The following is a 19,951-nucleotide window of genomic DNA, read 5'->3' on the forward strand; positions in this document are numbered from 1 at the left end:
TTCAAATTTGCGAGCTTCTTTGGTGGGATTTAACTACTCATCCAGAAACATAACCACTACATCATTGTACTCCACAGTTTGCCATACCTTTAAAAAGGGGATCCAATTTGCTTCTTTCTTCAGAGTCATACTTGGGCCTTTCATTCCCCAGTGTTCGAGTCCGGGCTCAAAAGCATCGTACGCTGGGAAGGTCTTCATGGTTTCCTCTTTGCTAAAAATGCTTCTGAATTTTCGAATCACCTAACATAGTGAAGATTAAAGGCAGCTAAGATATCAAAGAGTCCATCCGTTGTAAAGCAGAGAGAATATTTCCAAACAGAAAATGATTTATTTTGGTAATAATTCTGCCGAGAAACCTGTATCCATCAGCAAGGAACCAATACTTGGAATTTAAACTTTGCAGGAGGTCCTTCTGTTGAAAGGTTCTCCTTTCTACTGGAGACCCAAAGCTGTACACAGTATTCTATAATCTTAAATACATCTTGTACAAATTTTATCACTGATGAAGGGCCTCAGCTGGAAACATTGACTATTTATTCCTCTCCATAGATACTGCCTAACCTCCTGAGTTCCTCCAGCACCTTGTGTGTGTTTCTTTAGATTTCCAGCTTCTGCATAATCTCTTGTGCTCAAATTTACTACTACTTCTTACCATCTATTTTCAGTTCCTAAATTTACAGATCTCCAAATGATTAAGATTGTAGACTAGCTGAACACATACTTTCAAGAGATACAGGATCACACTGGTGGGTGGAGAATGCTCATTGCACACCTTGACAAAAAAAAAAGTACTACTTCATTTTTCACAATCCTCCCAGCAGGAAAATTTTGGGCGGTTTCTCTGTAGTAAGCTTGCCCAAGTTAGAAGAAACATCAACTAGGAAAGTCTCAACTAACTCCATCATGAAATGACTTAAACTAATTTAAGAGTCACTTCAGTCACACTTCTAAACTAAAACTGTGAAACACAAAATGCTGGAGGAACTCAGCAGACCAGGCAGCATCTATGGGAAAAAAAGTACAGTTGATGTTTCGGGCCAAGTTTCTAAGATATTCAGAAACATACAGAAATCTTCAAAAACCTTGAAAAGGATTAAAAACATTAAAAATTAAAATAGAAAATGGAGGATTTGTGTAAACAAGAAGTTGATAGTTACTGTGAACTCAATGGGCCAAAGGATCTGTTTTTCTTAACTTTATTTTATTTATTCAAGAGATGTGTGCTTCAAAGTCTGAACCAGCATTTAATTTCCCATTTTTAAGTTGCCCTTGAGAAGGTGGTGGCAAGCTGACATCTTGTACAGTTGTAGTCCTTGAGGTGTGGGCTGTATGGGAAGGAGTTCCAGTATTCTGACCCATTGACAATGAACAACCGTCAGGATGGGGTACAGCTTGGTGGGGGGCAACTTCCAGGTAGTGCTGGTGGTTCCCTGCTTTCCTGCTCCCATTCTTCTAGATGGCAAAGGTTATTGGTTTGGAAGGAGCGGTCTTAGGAATATTGGGGAGTAGCTCCAGTGCGTCCTGTAGATAGTACAAACTACTTCTGTGTTGTTGTTGCTTGGAGTCATCAAATGCTTGCGGGCAGTGTGCCCATCAAGCAGGCTGCTATGTTGTAATGGTGATGAATTTCCTGGGTGGAAGTAGTTGAAACAGCACGCGTTCCGGCAGTTAGGAGGTGAGTTACTCCCTACAAGATTTCTAGTTACTAACCGTCTTTTGTAGCTATTTTGTACACTTGCAATTTTCCAGTCCTACAGAGCCATCCCAGAATCAATTGATTCTGGATAGATCATTGCTAATGCTTCCACAGTCTGGTGTATAACATCAGGTCCAGATGACCCTTCAGTTTCCCAGGAACCTTCTTCCTAGTAATGGCAATTTTACACACTATCCAACGTCCAGCATATTGCTTGTGTCTTTCACGGTGAAGACTGATGCAAAATACTTAACTCAATTCATCTGTCATTTCCTTGTCCCCCATTACTACCTCTCGGGCATCATTTTCCAGCGGTTTGATATCTATTCTTGCCTCTATTTCACACTTTGTATATCTGAAGAAACTTCTGATATTCTCTTTAATATTGCCGGCTAGTTTACCTTCGTAATCCATCTTTTCTTTCTTTATGACTTCTTTTTAGTTGCCTCGGTTGGTTTTTAAAAGCTTCCCAATCCTCTAAATTCTCACTAATTTTTACTCTATTATATGCCCTCTCTTTTGCTTTTACAGTACCTTTAACTTCCCTTGTCAGCCACAGTTGCATCATCCTGTCCTTAGAATACTTCTTCTTTGGTATGTATATATCCTGCATCTTAAGTATTGCTCCCAGAAATTCCAGCCATTGCTGCTCTACCGTCACACCTGCTAGTGTTCCTTCCAATCTATTTTGGCCAGCTCCTCTCTCATGCCTCCATAATTCCCTTGTGATACTGATACATCTGACTTTATCTTCTTCTCAAACTGAGGGGTGAATTCTATCATTTTATGATCACCGTAAGTGTTTCTTTACCTTAGGCTCTCTAATCTATTCCAGTTCATTGCACAACACCCAATTCACAATCCCCTAGTGGGCTCAAGCTGCTCTCAAAAGCCATCTCGAAGGCATTCTAGAAATTAGTCTTCTTGGGATCCAGCACCAACCTGATTTTCCCAATCTACCTGCATATGGAAATCCCTCATGGCCATAGTAACATTGGCATGCAACTGGTCTGAAGTATTTGAGGACCTAATGTACTCTGCCTGCACTGTGCCAAAATAAAAGGGGTTAAACTGACCTCCAACTGTCACAACCATCTTCTTTTTGTTAGGTACGATCCCAAAGTCCCTTAACTCCTATCCTCATTACAGCTGAGGCCCAAGCATGGACTGCTCACTTGTCTAAGCTTGGACCACGGCTGTAGTGGAATCAGGACTCAAGTGGATGCAGCAGAAGCCAACATGAGCTTCCGTGAGCTCGTTAGCACATTGTATCTCTCTGTTTCCATAACTCCTTGATTAAAGAATATTCAAGTATTTCTTTCAGACAGCTTTAAGCTCAATTCACTGAATATTTTTTTTAAACTGAATTTAAAGACTATTTAAGATTTTAGAATTCCATGAGAAGATTTGATTTTTTTTTTAATGAAAAGCTCAACTGAAAGTTCTCTAACAGTTACTAAAAATTCTTGCACTGTCCCCTTCCATGAACATAAACAGTAGAATACCTATTACGCGTCCTTGCACCTGGTACAAAATTCGCCAGTGAGTTTGAAATAGCAGCTTTGGGCAATTAGTGCAAATTCTCTTGTATCTTCCACCAGGCTATCAGGCTGATTAATTCATGCTGACACAATGTTATTTCTATGCTATACTGACTGTCCTGTTGTACATACTACTTATTACAAATTACTATAAATTGCACACTTAGACGGAGACATAACAGAAAGATTTTTACTCCTCATTAACATGAAGGATGCAAGAAATAAAGTCAATTTAATTCAATTCATAAAGTGCAGCCAAGTAATGCATCACTGGAGGCAGCGGACTGATTTCTTTGTTTGAATGTAGAAGCATGGAAACCCAAAAGTTAATATCCAATAGGCAGGATGAAGCCACTGATAAAGAACAGGTTTGCTCTCATTACTGTGCAATATCCGCGCTCTGCACTTAGAGTCTTGAGTAGAATTTATGTTTCTTTTACGCTTTTTTTGTGAATGCTGCTTCTAGGTTGCTCGGTGCCTGTGATACTGTTGAAAGTGACAATGAAGAGCAAGTTTTTGATATGTTACCTGTGCCCATGACAAACTTGACTTTGACGTTTTAACTCACCTCCCTCACAATTCTTGTCTCCTTTACTTTCATAGAAGTTGGCTGCCACTCATTTTCTTCCTGATCTGCACCCCCTCCCATTAAATCCCCTTTCTGTCAAACTGTCCATGCATTCCTGCAATTTCCCACAAATCCCAAAGCCCAGGGAAGGGGAGATGTAAAATTGGGACTGAAATAGAAGGACATAATTACCAGTGTGAACAGTTCCATCTCATTGGCAGTGCTTCTGATATCATCCACATCATATTCGATGCTGAAGTGACACACAAGGTACTGAAGCTGATGCTTAAACTCCTCAATCTTCAGCATGTGCACAGGGAGACAATGGTTAACTTCAGCATTAAATACACCTGCCACAAAACAGGAGCCATCACAGCAGTTTAGATATATTCTGTCTGTAGAGACTTTGCACGTGGTTCACATCCAAATGTTAGCTTTGTTACAAAGACTGACCTTATTCTTTACTTAAGGGGTGACTATCACTTAAAGACTGTTGTCAAGCCTTTGATAGAATCTAGTCACTCAGACCACACCCCACCTTATAGAACACTTCTGGAGTGCAGACATTATTCTGCATCTACAGGACATCCAGTTTATGGGCAAAGCTCCATTATGGGTACTATTCTCCATAGTATCCAGGACATCTTCAAGGAACAGTGCCTTAGGAAGGAGGCATCCATTGTTAAGGATCCCCAGCACTCAGAACATGCCTTCTCATCGTTACCAGGAACTCATCGTTACAATTCAGGAACAGCTTCTTCCCCTCCGTCATCTGATTTCTAAATGGACATCGGACCCATGAACACCACCTCACTACTTTATTTCTGTTTTTTGCACCACTTATTTTAAACATATATATTATACATACACTCACATACACTATATTTATTGTACTGCTGCCATAAAGTTAACAAATTTCACGACGTATGCCGGTGATATTAAACCTTATTTTGATTCTGGTTCTGAAGTCCTGGATGGCCTAAATGGGTCAGCTTAGTTGGAATGTTTAAATGTAGCTGTGTTTCTTTTTTAAAAACATGGTACATTTTAACATCTCTGCCTTGGCTGTGTGATCCCTGACCCTTTACACCAGCATACAAATAGTGGTGGAGTAACAAGTTTGAAAGCAACTGGAAATTAATTATAAATATTGCTTGTGTCAATAGAAAGTTGTTAAGAAAGACACTGCAACACAACAGACTTAAACATTAGCAACACAATTGAAAATTAATTCTGCCCCATCTGTACCTTCAAAATCCATGACAGGAATGCTCTTGAAGGTTGAGATTGCATGGGCTCCAGCTGACGACAGGAGAGCAGATTTTCCTGACAGGAAAGGCAGATGATTTTATTACAGCTCCAAGATGACACTCCACCTCACACTACTAAGTCCACTGACTGGAAATAGTTCGCAACCACCATGAGGTGACGCTAAATTGTTTCCTTAAAGCCACCAAATTACAAAGCTCAACACATTTCATTGATCGCATCGTAGTCACAGTGCAGAGTACGTAGCGTAGAAACAGGATAAAACAACAGCCCGCAAACTTTCTACAGTTACATAGTTCTGGATGAGATGGTTTGCATCAGGAAAACTAAAATCAATTTAGTACAATGCTTTCATCATTGTTTCCTGTACATTAAACATCTCCCAATCAAATACATACAGAGGATGTCTTGTTCCCCCATACATTATAACATTACAATTCTACAATGATTTTTATTGTATATTCACTCTACAAACATGATTGCTGAGCATCATTCTGAAGCACCAGTCACATCTAGTTTCATACCAGCTGATCCGGAGACACTGGAAAAGGTCGTACCAGGCCGCGTGGGCACACGGAAAGAGGAAAGGTGCGTAGCGATACTGATTTTATCCTCATCATCTGCCAGGATATCGGAAAGCTTCTCAGGTGTAACCTCAATCTGATGGGACATGGGCAGGTACTGCAATGCCTGCAATATAATGGCAATCAGAGAGATTGAGATGCATTTGTCCTATCCAGGCATTTCATAAACCCTAGCTGGACATTTTATTCTACCTCCAAATCATACAACACTGAACGAACTCAGAATTTGAACTCAAGCACCGGCATCAGTATTACTCGTAACTGTAAAATTTAGTAAGTCACACAGTATGAAAACAAGCCCTTCAGTCCAACTCCATTCCTGCCTAAGCTGTGCACGCAAAATGCTGGAGGAACTCAGCAGGTCAGGCAGCACCTGTGGAAAACGTTTCAGGCCAAGACCCTTCTTCGGGAATGAGAAGGTAGGGCAATGCCTGAATAAAAAAAATGTGGGGGTGTGGGAAAGAGGCTCGCTGGAAGGTGATAGGTGAGGTCGGGTGGGTGGGAAAGGTCAGAGGCTGGAGAAGGAGGAATCCAATAGGACAGGAGTGTGCACAATAGGAGAAAAGGATGGAGGAAGGAATCCAGGGGGTTATTTAACATCAATTGTGGTTAAATTGCTGGATCTTGTCAATTTCACCTTCTTCTCACTTCTGCCTTCTCCCTCCCGATCTCCATCTTCCCTGGCCTTGAGATTTTACACTGGTCCAATATGAAATCGAATGTTAGCTCAAAGGGGAGCACCTCATATTTTAATATGTCACACCATATGGACTCAACATTGAGTTAATCAATTTCAGCTGAAACATTTTGTTGTTCTCATTTACAAATTTCTTCTACCTCTTTTATTGCTTATTGTGTCCAATTGTACTGGCATCCCTTTTATCCTTTAATTTCTCCAATTTTCCATCCTGTCACAGGTCTTCCATGTTCCCTTCCGCCACTCCTAAACCCTCACCACTGTCTCTCAGTTGGGACCACTGCCACTCTGTCCATTTGCCCTCACTTGATCTCCACCCTACCAGAGACATTTCCTTTGTTCCCTGTTCCCTCCATCCCCCCCTTTTCTTGGCAAGTTAAAGCAGGAAAGTTAGAAATCAAACTTCCCTTAGTTCTGATGGAAGATCATGAATCTGAAATATTAATGCACACTCTCTTCACAAGCAGAATTACAAATCTAATATCTTCAATTTTTATTTCAGATATCTATTACTTACAGTATTGAATTTGTGTGGCTGGGCAGGGTGTCAGTGCTGTAATAGAAGCTGTTAGGTTTTCATTCCACTGAGGGCAATCGGCTTGGAATCAGCCTACGGTGAACATATTAACTTTGCTCTGAATTTGAATATCCCATTGCCAATGAATCAATCATGCAAACTATAACACCAGAGAATACATAAAGCAATTCATACCTTATTATTTGCTGTGACCTGAAAATGAACCCTCATGTGAGGGTAACTGTGTTAACTGTTCCTGCACTGAATCACAGAAATTCGAGTTCTTTCCTGACGCTTTCTCCTGCCAGCCAGTAACTTCCAGTATGTAATTCCTTTTATATTTTCATTTTCTTTATGTATCATTTGATTTTCAAATGGAACAAAAGAGGAGCAGAGTCTCATAATTACTTGGCAAATAGGAACAGCTTAACTAGCCTTTCGCTTTTTCTCATCTGCTTATTACTTCCCCCCTGGATTCCTTCCTCCATCCTTTTCTCCTATTGTGCACTCTCCTCTCCCATCGGATTCCTCCTTCTCCAGCCTCTGACCTTTCCCACCCACTTGACTTCACCTATCACCTTCCAGCAAGCCTCTTTGTCCAGCTTGCTCTCTGTCCAGAATCAGACCCTGTCTCTCTAAATGTTGGTAGATATTGTCTCTTAGGATCTCCGTTTGGGTATTTAAAAAAAAATTCTAATACTCAATCTGGCTTGCCAAGATACAAACGGGGCCGAGCTTCAGGAACAGGTCTAATCTTCTCCAGATGCTGACCCACTCTGCTGCTTCCCATTGACCAGATTCTCCTTCAGGAACTTATCAAATTTCTGTGCAGCTTTTAAGTCTCCTAGATCATCTCCTGCTAGGCCTTCAGTTATCAGTTTCATCATCTCCTGCTGTGGGTGCCACTTGTTGGGTATTAAGGTCCGAGTACTGAAGTCATCTGGTTTGGTATCCCTATATGCCTGCACCTGTGTGTGTGTTACCCATGCAATGTCTAATATATGCACCAAAAGTACACTGCTGGGTGGCTTGGTGCACATTGTTCTTCCAGGTGAAACAATACAGCAAATGTACTTAATAATACATTTTTTTAAATTAGTACCCAATGTTGTGAGACAGCTCAGGACATCTGGCTATGCAGAGTCAATACACCTTTGAGACTGTTTTATAGCTGAGGGAGCAATCTAGAGCAGCAGCCATGCAGTTTGGCAAGTGTGTGCTTTCCTACTTTATGTTCAATGTAAAAGTGGAAAATTGACCATCTGTAATTCAGAGTGCCAATGATAGTTGTGCAGTTCAGCAGTGACAAGTTCTCATCAGTTCTCATGACTTTTCCAAATCTATATTTTCATTTTATAAAATTCCTCAATGAAGTAACCAGAATGAAAATAACTTCTAAACATAAATGGCACATCTTCATTTCTTAGAAATGTTTCCAAAAGGCATAATAGGATTGCAGGCATATAGAACAGCCAGCACTAATAATTTGGGTGATGGGGTGGAGATACGTTGCTACCAAAGGAACATAAGAAATAGGAGCAGGAGTCGTCCATCTGGCTCATAATGGCTGATCTGGCCATGGACTCATTTCTACCTACCTGCCTTTTTCCCTTAACCCTTAATTCCCCTACTATGTAAAAATCTATCCAACTTGGTCTTAAATATATTTACTGAGGCAGTCTCCACTGTTTCACTAGGCAGAGAAATCCATAGATACACTACTCTCTGGGAAAAGCAGTTCCTCATCTCTGTCCTAAATCTACTCCCCTGAATCTTGAGGCTATGTTCCCTAGCTCTATTCTCCCCTAACAATGGAAACTACTTTTTTGCCTCAATCTTATCTATCCCTTTCATAATTTTATGTGTTTCTATAAGATCTCCTCTCATTCTTCTGAATTCCAGCGAGTACAGTCCCAGGCAATTCAATCTCTCCTCATAGTCTAATCCCCTCATCTCTGGAATCAACCTGGTGAGCCTCATCTGCACTGCCTCCAAAGCCAGTACATCCTTCCTCGAGTAAGGAGACCAGAACTGCACACAGTACTCCCGATGCAGCCTCACCAGTACCCTGTAGAGTTAAAGCATAACCTCCCTGCTCTTAAATTCAGTCCCTCTAGCAATGAAGACCAACATTCCATTTACCTTCTTGATTTGCCTTCTGCACCTGCAAACCGACCAACCTTTTGTGATTCATGCACAAGCACTCCCAAGGAGGTGTAAGACACTCCTTCCGTCCGCTAGCCACCTGGTGCTTATCACAGGTCCTGGTTCCACAACCTCTGACACCAGGCAGACAATCTCTGAAGAATATTGGCAATGGCTAGGGTCACCCGTCTTGTAAAGACACTGCCCAGAAGTAGGCAATGGCAAACCTCTTCTAGAGAACAGCCTCATGATATCGTGATCGCCCACGTCATACGACACAGCACATAATGATGATGTACTAATAACATCTTACCCTTAAGTAGTTGTGAATAGTTGTGACAGAATAGAAATGGCACACCAGCCATTGCAGATAGATAATTACATCTTCTTGTGTCACACATCTACTGGGATTCCCTGCTCCTGTCAAAAGGCATTCGCGGGCTATTGAAAGCCTTTGAGCCCTTTGAACAGCATCATCATATTCTTTCATAATATGAGAAATCTGTTTCTGAAAAATACAAGTAGAAGAAGGTTAATTGAGATAAGAGCTTTCAAAATGACAGCTGCCCAATCCAAGGAAGACTGCTTTGTCTCTATTCTGGTTAATATTTAGCTGGAAGTACAAACAGGAAGCATACATGTTATTAAATACTGTCCATGATTTACATACAAGCTCAGCACTCAGATTTCCATATTACCAGCAGAAAATCATGAGTTGTTGTAATGACAACAAAGTTTCATGCATTGATTTCCAGCCTGTAGACTCTCAACAAGTTAGAGTTCCCTAGCTTGCAAAAACATATCTGTGTTCACTATTCAACATTAACCAAGCCAGTCCTAAAGAACTTGATGGGTAATTACATCTGGAAAAACCTTGAACTGGCTTCAACAATTACAGGAATACCAAGATTCAGTATAAATTTGTACAATGTGAACAGAACAAAGCTGAGCTCCATCCGATCTCAGAAAAGTGTTATGAACTGCCCTTAAATTACTGTGCTGAAAAGCTCAATATAATGTCCGACACAGCTTAAGGCAGCAGAAAGATTTTCTGTAGTGACTGCATGCACTACATGTTATTAAAGAGCTAAGGTTTTAACTTAAGCCTTACCTTGTAGAGGGGATAAAGTTGCTCAATATGCTTTGTATGCCGACAAAACCTTTCCCACCGGAGCATGTGTAGATACTTGCACTGAACTAGCTGGTGAATCCGATCTGTAAAAAACTGTAGCAGAAAAAATAAGAACACAGGCAAATCAGTGGGATTAGTTTGACAACTTTCACCAAACAAAAATCTAAGAGGCAAGAATGAAGCAGCCTTAAAATGAAACCGCAAAATGCCGAAGATGGAACAGCAAGCGTGGGAAGAGAAACTGTCTGGCCAATTGAGTATTTACAGCAGTTCTGTTTTGATTTCTCATTTCAATTATCTACAACCCACTTTTATTTCCCAACCATCTATTTCATGAGATGGATAAAGACTTCACTAACAAGTAGTTCTGACCACACCAGAAGAAGTAAAATTTAGTTTAAATAATTCCATTTCATTATCTTGTCACTTTGCTGATAAAACAACCATTGACATTTTTAACCAGAAGATATCTCCACAATCACCTGACAGGAGAAGTTGCCCCTGTGGAGCTCGACAACACAGAAATGGGCTCTTTGGCCTATCAAGCCCATGCTGAACATAACATCCAACTTCTGAGCTCAATAATTAGATTTATGAAGGCCAATGTTGCAAAAGCTCTCTTTATGCCTCTTTCTACCTGTGACACCACTCGCAAGGAACTATGGATCTGTATTCCCAGATCATTTTGTTCCACCGCACTCTGTGCCCTACTGCTCACTGTGCAGGTCATACCATGGCCTGTCCTCCCAAATTGCAACACCTCAGACTTGGCTCTATTAAATTCCATCTGCCATTTTCAGTCCATTTTCTCAAATGGTCCAGATCCTGCTACAAGCTTTGATAGTCTTCCTTGCTGTCTACTACACACCCAAACCCACTGTCATCCATAAATCTGGAGATCCAGTTTACCCTATTATCATTCAGATAATCGATATAGATGACAAATAACGATGGACCCAGCACCAATCCCTGATGTATATCACTAGACACAGACCTACAGTCAGAGAGACAACCATCTACTACAACTCTCTGGCTTCTCCCAAGAAGCCATTGTTGAATCTAATCTACTACTTCATCCTGAATGCAAAGTAATTTAACCTAGACACAGTCAAGGCATTGCTACTGTTCATTTAGACATTGTCTGCTGACTTTCTTCAACTTCCCTGGTAACCTCCTCAAAAAATTCCATAATATTGATCAGACACAAACTACCATTCACAAAGCCATATTGACTATCCCAAATCAAACCGCATTTATCCAAATACTTACATATCCTGTGTCTTAGAATAGCTTCCAATAATTTAACTACTAATGGTGTCAGGCTCACTACTTTATAAATTCCCAGCTTATTCAGAGAAACTTTCTTGAACAACAGGACACCATTAGTTATCCTCCAATCCTCTGGCACCTCACCCATTAAAGATGTTTTAAATACATCTGCCACAGCTTCTGTAATTTCTGCATTGGTCTCACATAATGTCCAAGGAGACACCTTGTCAGGCCCTGGGATTTATCCATTCTGTTTTGCCTCAAGACAAGAGGCATCTCCTCTTTGGTAACCAGATACGGTCAATGACCTCACTACAGCTTTGCCTTAGTTCTATAGGCTCTTTGTCTGTCTCTGGAGTAAAATCAGATCTCCCCCATTTCTTCCAGCCTCCTGCATTGATGAGCACACTGATCTTCAAGGGTTAACGTATGAAAGGGTTAATGTATGAGGAGTGTTTGGTGGCTCTGGGCAGCTAGGGGTTAAATTGAAATGCAGAACCAGAAAGGTAATAATCTCTGGATTGTTACCTGAGCCACGTGTAAATTGGCCCAGGGTTAATTAAGATTAGGGAGCTAATTGCACAGCTGGGTGTGGGAGAAGTGGGTTTGAATTTGTGGCAGCAGCACTCAGAAAGGAAGGAGCCGTTCCGATGGGACAGATTCCACCTGAACCATTGCACTGAAGCAGTGGGCAGAGGCCTGGGAGGGAGGGAGGGTTTCAGATGGAGGTGCTCCAAAAATGTATAGGGTTAGAGTATGTGTGAAGAAGTTTAATTGAGATGTATAAAACAAATAGTAAGGGTCCTGGCACCGATCTCTGTAGTACATCACCAGTCATAGGCTTCGAACCACAACAGAACTCTCCACTTGTGAGGGTTGGAAAACTTTATGTTACCTGGTGGAGGAGAAGAGGCAAGCTATTGGCTGTGTACTCCGGTTTCAGGCAACTCTCCAGCTCTCTCTGCATTACATCTGCTTGGATTACAAGTTGTTTTGCTTCAGCCACCTACCAAATAAAGCAGCAAAAAAATGGAACCACCACCATTTTAGAAAATAGTTCAGGACTTCTGATGAACATTGAAATTCCGCATCTCCTACAATTTATTTGTTTGCGGCACACCTTTAACCTGCATTACCAGCTCTAGTTTTCTGAATTTCATGATTAAAAAAAAATCTACCTACACATTAAGATGTCTGTAGTGGTGCACACTTTTTTTTCTACACCACTTGATTCCCTTTTTCTGACAACCTTCCCCACCTCTCTCCTATACTGGATTATGATTTTTGCATCTATTACGGCTTTTGCCAGTGTAAATTTGTCACTCTTGTGATTGCATGATTTGATCATCTTCTCTCTGCCAATCATTCAAACCCTTTTGAATTCATGACAGGTGACAATACTTTTCTAGTTTGTATAGTTTTAAATATCCATAAATGGGTTAATTAGAAGACTTAGAACAACAATACTCCTAACCTACAGATTTTAGTTTTCACCTCTCTTTTAGCAAGGAGAGCAATCTTGCTCAAATGGAAGGAGTCTACCCTTCCTACACATCTTCAATGGCTACGTGATATTATGTCTTATTTAAATTTAGAAGAGATCCACTGCTCAGACTTAAATTCGAAACAATCTTTTTATGATACCTGGGGACCTTTTCTAAATTACTTTTCCAATTTATAAAGTTTAACAGTGCACAGACTTTTATGTATATTTCTACCTTCTCTTCTTAAGCGAATATGTTTTTTTTCTAATTATCCATTATCATCCATCAGCATTTTTCTTTGGTAGTTGGTAGGGGGTTGACTTTTTATATAAAAAATTTCTTTTACGATGTATGACCTATCTTTAAATTTTTGATTACAGAGTGGTATACCTTTATGTGTTATGCTATAACATTTTGATCAATTTTATTACGATATATGTATGTACACAATTTATGTTGAGATGTATCTATGTGTTGCACTCTGTAAAATCTTGTTTTTTTTTCTGAATAAAAATATTGTAAAAAGAAAGAACAACAGTTTTAAATTTCCCGTTTTTTTGTGTGATTCAGATCCTAAGTATATCTGCATGGAACAATGGAATACTGATGCCATAGAATCTACCAATCCATGGATAATAAAACAGCAAAAAAATGGAACCACCACCATTTTAGAAAATAGTTCAGGGCTTCTGATGGACATTGAAATTCTGAATCTCCTGCAATTTATTTGTTTGCAGCACACCTTTAACCTGCATTACCAGCCCTAGTTTTCTGAATTTCATGGTAAAAAAAAGACACTCCCTGTCTACTCTATTTAGGCCTCTCATAATCTTATAAAAACTCTATCAGATCTCCCCTCAGCTTCTGCTGCTCTGGAGAAAGCAACCCAAGTTTGTCCAGACTCTCATGCCCTCTAGCCAGGCAGCATCCTGGTAAGCCTCTTCTGCACCCTCCACAAAGCCTCAACGTCCTTCCACTGGTGGGGCGATAAGAATGAATGCAATACTCCAGGTGTGGCCTAACCAGAATTCTATAAATCTGCAACATAAAACCTTTTGAGTTTTGAACTCAATGCCTCAACTAATAAAAGCATGGATTCCATCAGCCTCAAACACGAGGAAAATGTGCAACTGCTGGAAATTCAAGCAACGCGCACAAAATGCTGGTGGAACGCAGCAGGCCAGGCAGCATCTATAGGAAGAAGTACAGTCAATGTTTCGGGCCGAGACATCAACTGCGCTTCTTCCTATCGATGTTGCCTGGCCTGCTGTGTTCCACCAGCATTTTGTGTGCGTTGCTTGATTCCATAAGCCTTCTTAGTCGCCCTATCGACATGTGTAGCCATTGAATTTGCCTACCTTAAAACTGACTCAACCTGCATGTTAACCTTTCAGGAACTCTGCACTTGGATTCCCAAGACCCTTTGGGCCTGTTATTTCTGATTTGCCCCCCCCCCCCCCACCACCACCATTTAGAAAACAGACTACACTTTTATTTCTTCTACCAAAATGCATGGCCATGCATTTCCCTACACTGCATTGTCTGCCAATTCTTTACTCCTTCCCCTAATCTCAAGTCCTTCTGCAGATTCCCTGCTTCCTCAACACTAACTGCCCCTCTACCTACCTTTGTATCATCCACAAACTTGGCCACAAAGGTAAATTTCGTCATCCAGATCATTACCATATCATGTGAAAGGTGGTGGACCAAACACCGAACCCTCCGGAACACCACTAATCACTGGCAGTCAACTAAACAAGGCCCCTTTATTCCCACCCTTTGCCTTCTGGCCAGTCAGCCAATCCATGCTAGTATCTTTCCTGTAGGATTACGCGCTCTCCTCTTGTGAGGCAGCCTCATGTGCTCACGTCAAAGGCCTTCTGAAAATCCAGGTACACAACATTCACTGACTCTCCTTTGTCTACCCTGCCTGTTATTTCCTCAAAGAATTCCAACAGATTTATCAGGCAACATTTCCCATTAAGCAAACCCTGCTAACTTCGGCCTATTTTATTACGTGCCTCCCTGGAACCTCATCTTATCAACTACTGAATTCAGGCTAAACGGCCTATAACTTCCTGTCTTTTAGCTCTCTCCCTTTTTAAAGAGTGGAGTGACATTTGCAATTTTCCATTCCTCCAGAACTGTGCAATCCTTTCTTCCTTTTTGTTTTGCTTGTGGTACTTAAGTCCAAACACAAATGTTCCAGGTGTAGTTTTGTGGAAAATTACCTCCTAATCTTGATAGACCCTGTTTGCACAAAACATCAGCTCTTGAGGACATATTTTAGCTTTTAAGGCATATACAGTGCCTATAGAAAGAATTCAACCCCCTTGGAAATTTTCATATTTTATTATTTTACAACAGTGAATCACAGTGGATTTAATTTGATTTTTTTTACACAATCAACAGAAAAAGATTCTTCCATGTCAAAGTGAAAACAGATCTCTACAAAGTGATCCAAATTAATTACAAATATAAAACAAAGTAATTGATTACATAAGTTTTCATTTCCTTCAAGTCAGTATTTAGTAGATGCTCATTTGGCAGCAATTACAGCTGTGAATCTGTGTGGATAGGTCTATTAGCTTTGCACATCTGGACACTGCAACTTTTCTCCATTCTTCTTTAAAAAGCTGCTCAAGCGCTGTCAGATTGCATGGAGATCATGAGTGAACACCTCTTTTCAAGTCCAACCACAAATTCTCAGCTGGATTGAGGTCTGGACTCCGACTTTGCCACTCCAGGACATTAACTTTGTTTGTAAGTCATTCCTGTGTAGATTTGGCTTTATGCTTGAGACCATTGTTTTGCTGGAAAACAAATCTTCTCCCAAGTTGCAGTTCTCTATTAGACTGCATCAGGTTTTCCTCCAGGATTTCCCTGTGTTTTGCTGCATTTATTTTACCCTCTACCTTCCCAACCCTTCCAGGGTCTGTTGCAGTGAAGCAACATGATGCAGCCACCACCATGCTTCACGGTAGGAATGGTGTGTTTTTGATGATGTGCATTGTTTGCCTTATGTCAAACAGAGCGTTTAGTCTGATGGCCAAAAAGCTCAACCTTGGTTTTATCAAACAATAGAAGCTTCATTTAGTTGACTTCAGAATCCCCCACATGCCTTCTGGCAACCTCCAGCCAAGATTTCTTGTGAGTTTTTTTTCCCCCAATAGTGATGTTCTCTTTGCCACTCTCCCATAAAGCTATGACTGTTGTAGGGCCCGGGCAACCATTGTTGCATATGTAGTCTCTCCCATCTCAGCCACTGAAACTTCTAACTCCTCTAGAGTTGTCATGGTGGCCTCCCTCACTAGTCCTCTTCTTGCACAGTCACTCGGTTTTTGAGGACAGCCTGCTCTAGGCAGATTTACAGCTGTGCCATATTCTTTCCATTCCCTGATGATTGGCTTAACTGTACTCCAAGGGATATTCAGTGACTTGGAAATTTTCTTGTATCCCTCTCCTGACTTGCGCTTTTCAATAACCATTTTTCTGGAGATACTTGGAGTGTTCTTTTTTGCCAGAATACTGGCAAAAACTGCTGTAGTTTTTGCCAGAATACTGACTTACTCACCAGTAATTGGACCTTCCAGATACAGGTGTATTTTTATTACAATCAATTGAAACACCTTGTTTACCCACAGGTCTCCAAAAACAGATCTCTATTTAACTAATTATGTGACTTCCAAAACCAATTCATCACCAGTGATGATTTGGTGTGTCATTTTAAGGGGAGGGGGAGGTTGCTTATTCAATCAAGTATTTTGTGATTTATATTTGTAATTAATTTAGATGACTTTGTAGAGGCCTGTTTTCACTTTGACATGAAAGTTTTTTTGTTGATCAGTGTCAAAAAAAAGCCAAATTTTGTGATTCAATGTTGAAAAACAATAAAACATGAAAACTTCCGGGGGGGGGGGGGGGGTGAATACTTTTTATAGGCACTGTACCAAACTGTGTTTCCCACATTATTGCATCCTGCATGTGAGGAAGTGCCTGCCTTCTACTTCACCAACCTCCCTAATCTTGGAGGCAAATAACCTATTTAGTGAGAAACTATTCACATAGAGCCACATTCCACCACTCCTTGGTACTCTGTTCATTGCCCAGGAAGTAGTTCCATCTGCCTCTGATATTCCTTACTTTCCTCATTTGTTTTTGAGCCAGTAAACATTGTCCCCAAAAAACTCTTCCTAGAACTACGATGCATCTCCATATAGCTGCACAGCTAGGAAAAAACCGTCATTCCCACTGACTCCTGGGGATCCTCAGCCCGTGTCCATTCAAGTTGGAGAAAGAACATTCGAGATGGTATTGAGAATCTTGAATCCATCATGAGCAAACAGAAGAAGCAGAAGGTTTACACCACACATAAAGTACCCCATCGGGTACCTCCTGCTGCATCTCTGGAAAAATCTGTAGCTGTACACTGGCCTCATCCATCACTTGAGAACCCATAAAACTATAGAGCAGGGGCTCCCAGCCTGGGGTCCACAGGCCTCTTAGTTAATGGTAAGGGTCCATGGTATATAAAAAAGATTGGGAACGTATGCTGTAGAAGCTTCATACACAGGAATTAGTACACCCTACTTGTGCTAAAGAGCCTTCCTTCTGCTGCAACCATCTTCCTCCACTTGTCAGCCCACTCTGCTTCTCTTCTTAATAGATTACTGACTTTGTCAGTTATTAATACACAATATAGCATTTCAATAATATTCCTCTATAATGAATAAGCAGGTTAAATCTTCCTGATCATTAACTTCTCATTATCATTAAACAGGTTTTCATTGGAACCTCTAATTCTTCAGCAGGACATTTAGACCAGTTCCCTCCATGGTACCAGGCCAAGTTCGAGTAAAATAGAAGAAACATATCTAACACACCTTCAAGTGAACTTCAACCTTGCCCCGTGGTTTGGAGGCTTGCATGCCTCAATGGCTTTATGCTTTGGCTCTTGATAGGGTCTCTCATGCCAAACAGGTCAAAGGGTAGAGGCCAGACTAAGAGTGGCCCACTGGTCCTCCAGGTTTGGGGGCGGGGGGGGGGGGGGAAGAGGTTCAGCTCAGGTTTAACAACCCTGACTGGTTATACAAACAGCAATGTAGAATCCTTCTACATCTGAGTGCCATGGTATTCCTGAGTCTCCACCCAGGACTTGCATGACTGACTGTAGTGAAAACCGAGAGGAAGCTATTGACATGATGAAGGAAGCCCTGGACACTGCCAGAGATGGAGGACCTTCATTGTTGCTCCAAATGCTAGCAGCATAGCAGGCAGTAAGTAAATAGGTACATCGAAGACAATTGAGAAAACTTCAATAATATTACTGGATAGAAAACCGAGAAGAAATTGGTTCCAAATATCAAGATGAAGAACCGTTCTTTGTTCCAGAGAAGACAACAGTGGGCAAGAGTGTGTAGAAGGGTAAAGACTAAACACCTTGACAATAACCACTGGAGGTAGCGGACCCTGGGTGCTCCATCAATATAAGGCTACTTGTTGCCCATTTCTCCCACAAAACCAAAACCCAGTGAGGCACAGTATTGCCATGTGCTACTCCCAGACTAAGTTCATGATTCCTGATATTTTACCTGCAATCCTTTCTTTAGGAGCAGTTCTCGTTCCTTTCTGAAATAGGAAACATCCTTCGGTATGCTAACAGAACTGAAAAAATAAATCAACTGTTAATACATAAAAATGTCAACCTGAAAGTAATTAGAATATTCTGTTGTGCAACACAAAGGATGCTGCAATGTTTAATGTTAATTTTGTTATATTTTATTTGTATTTATTTGCAAAATAAACATTATTTCTTTTCAATTCCACAAAGGGTTAGCTTATTATAGTCAAGGAACCTGTTCATTTGTAATATTTTTATAATCATTGTCATGAGAGCTCTGAATCTGAAACTGAATCTGAAAATTGTTCAGATCCAGAAGAACAAAATAATATGTATATTACTACAGATCTAACCAGCTTATTCAGAGAAATATTTTGTACTTTAAATCCTAACAGTTTCCTCCTAAAGTCAGAAAGACATTTTAGAGTAAGAAAACATATAGCTATGTTTGTAACTATACGAGGCTTGGCAAGGAAGTGAGGTTAGACTCATTTGGATTTAAACCAAAGTGTTTTCGCTCTAACGAGATGCAATCACTTTGCCAGAGTTATGTTTAACCTCAACTCCAAATTACTATTATGCTGGACTACCGGTTGAAAGTTTGAATTATTCCACAGTAATGTTTTCTTTTAATCTATTCCTCAGCATGCCAATGCCAAGGTAGTCACTAGTTGCTCATCTCAGATAACCCTTGAGAAGAAGACGATGATGAGTCACCTTTACAAACTGCTGTGTCCCTTCTAATGAAGGTATTTCCTTCAGCTGACAGATAGGCAGCTCTGGGATTTAGATTCTATGATGAACAAATGGAGTTGTATTTATATATTAATCTGGAGTGTCATTTGGAAGGGAACTGCTAGGTGTTGGAGGTTTTTTATAATAACATTTACAGGTTTTAGAGATCTGTGAGGTAATAAACTATGTTTTCCTATTGTTACAGCAAAGAACTCAGATAAGTGTGAAGCAGTTCACTTCGAGAGGTCAAATTTGAAGACAGAATATAATATGAATGGCAAGACTCTTGGTAGACTTGAGGGGGATAGATAGAGTTGACGTGGATAGGCTCTTTAAGAGTAGGGGAGATTCAAACAAGAGGACATGAGTTGAGAGTTAGGAGGCAAAAGTTTAGGGGTAACATGAGGGGGAACTTCTTTAATCAGAGTGGTAGATGTGTGGAACGAGCTTCCAGTAGAAGTGGTAGAGGCAGGTTCGACATTGTCATTTAAAAAAAAATTGGATAGGTATATGGACAGGAAAGGAATGGAGGGTTATGGGTTGAGTGCAGGTCGGTGGGACTAGGTGAGAGTAAGCATTTGGCAAGGACTAGAAGGGCTGAGATGGCCGGTTTCTGTGCTGTAATTGTTATACGGTTATAACCATCCTACACACTGCCATATCATGGGGAAAAGCATTCATACACCATAGCAAC

The 19,951-nt window shown here is 40.7% G+C and overlaps 1 protein-coding gene across 5 annotated transcripts in view; it reads right to left on the reverse strand.

Moving 5' to 3' along the window:
- The window catches only part of si:ch73-242m19.1 (uncharacterized), a 161,408-nt gene that overhangs the window by 137,953 nt on the left and 3,504 nt on the right, over positions 1-19,951 (reverse strand). For 3 of the 5 annotated variants that reach the window (XM_059982973.1, XM_059982974.1, XM_059982975.1), the window contains 8 exons: positions 18,494-18,566; positions 12,314-12,424; positions 10,129-10,242; positions 9,331-9,525; positions 5,599-5,764; positions 5,054-5,131; positions 3,998-4,155; positions 88-240 (listed from right to left, as the gene is read on the reverse strand). In XM_059982973.1, coding sequence (XP_059838956.1) covers positions 88-240; positions 3,998-4,155; positions 5,054-5,131; positions 5,599-5,764; positions 9,331-9,525; positions 10,129-10,242; positions 12,314-12,424; positions 18,494-18,566 — 1,048 coding nt within the window. Of the gene's footprint in view, positions 1-87; positions 241-3,997; positions 4,156-5,053; positions 5,132-5,598; positions 5,765-9,330; positions 9,526-10,128; positions 10,243-12,313; positions 12,425-18,493; positions 18,567-19,951 lie in introns of those variants that run through there. The other 2 variants (XM_059982978.1, XM_059982977.1) reach the window with 2 other exon arrangements.

Source organism: Hypanus sabinus, chromosome 10 (genome assembly GCF_030144855.1).
Source record: "Hypanus sabinus isolate sHypSab1 chromosome 10, sHypSab1.hap1, whole genome shotgun sequence".
Classification (NCBI taxonomy): domain Eukaryota; kingdom Metazoa; phylum Chordata; class Chondrichthyes; order Myliobatiformes; family Dasyatidae; genus Hypanus; species Hypanus sabinus.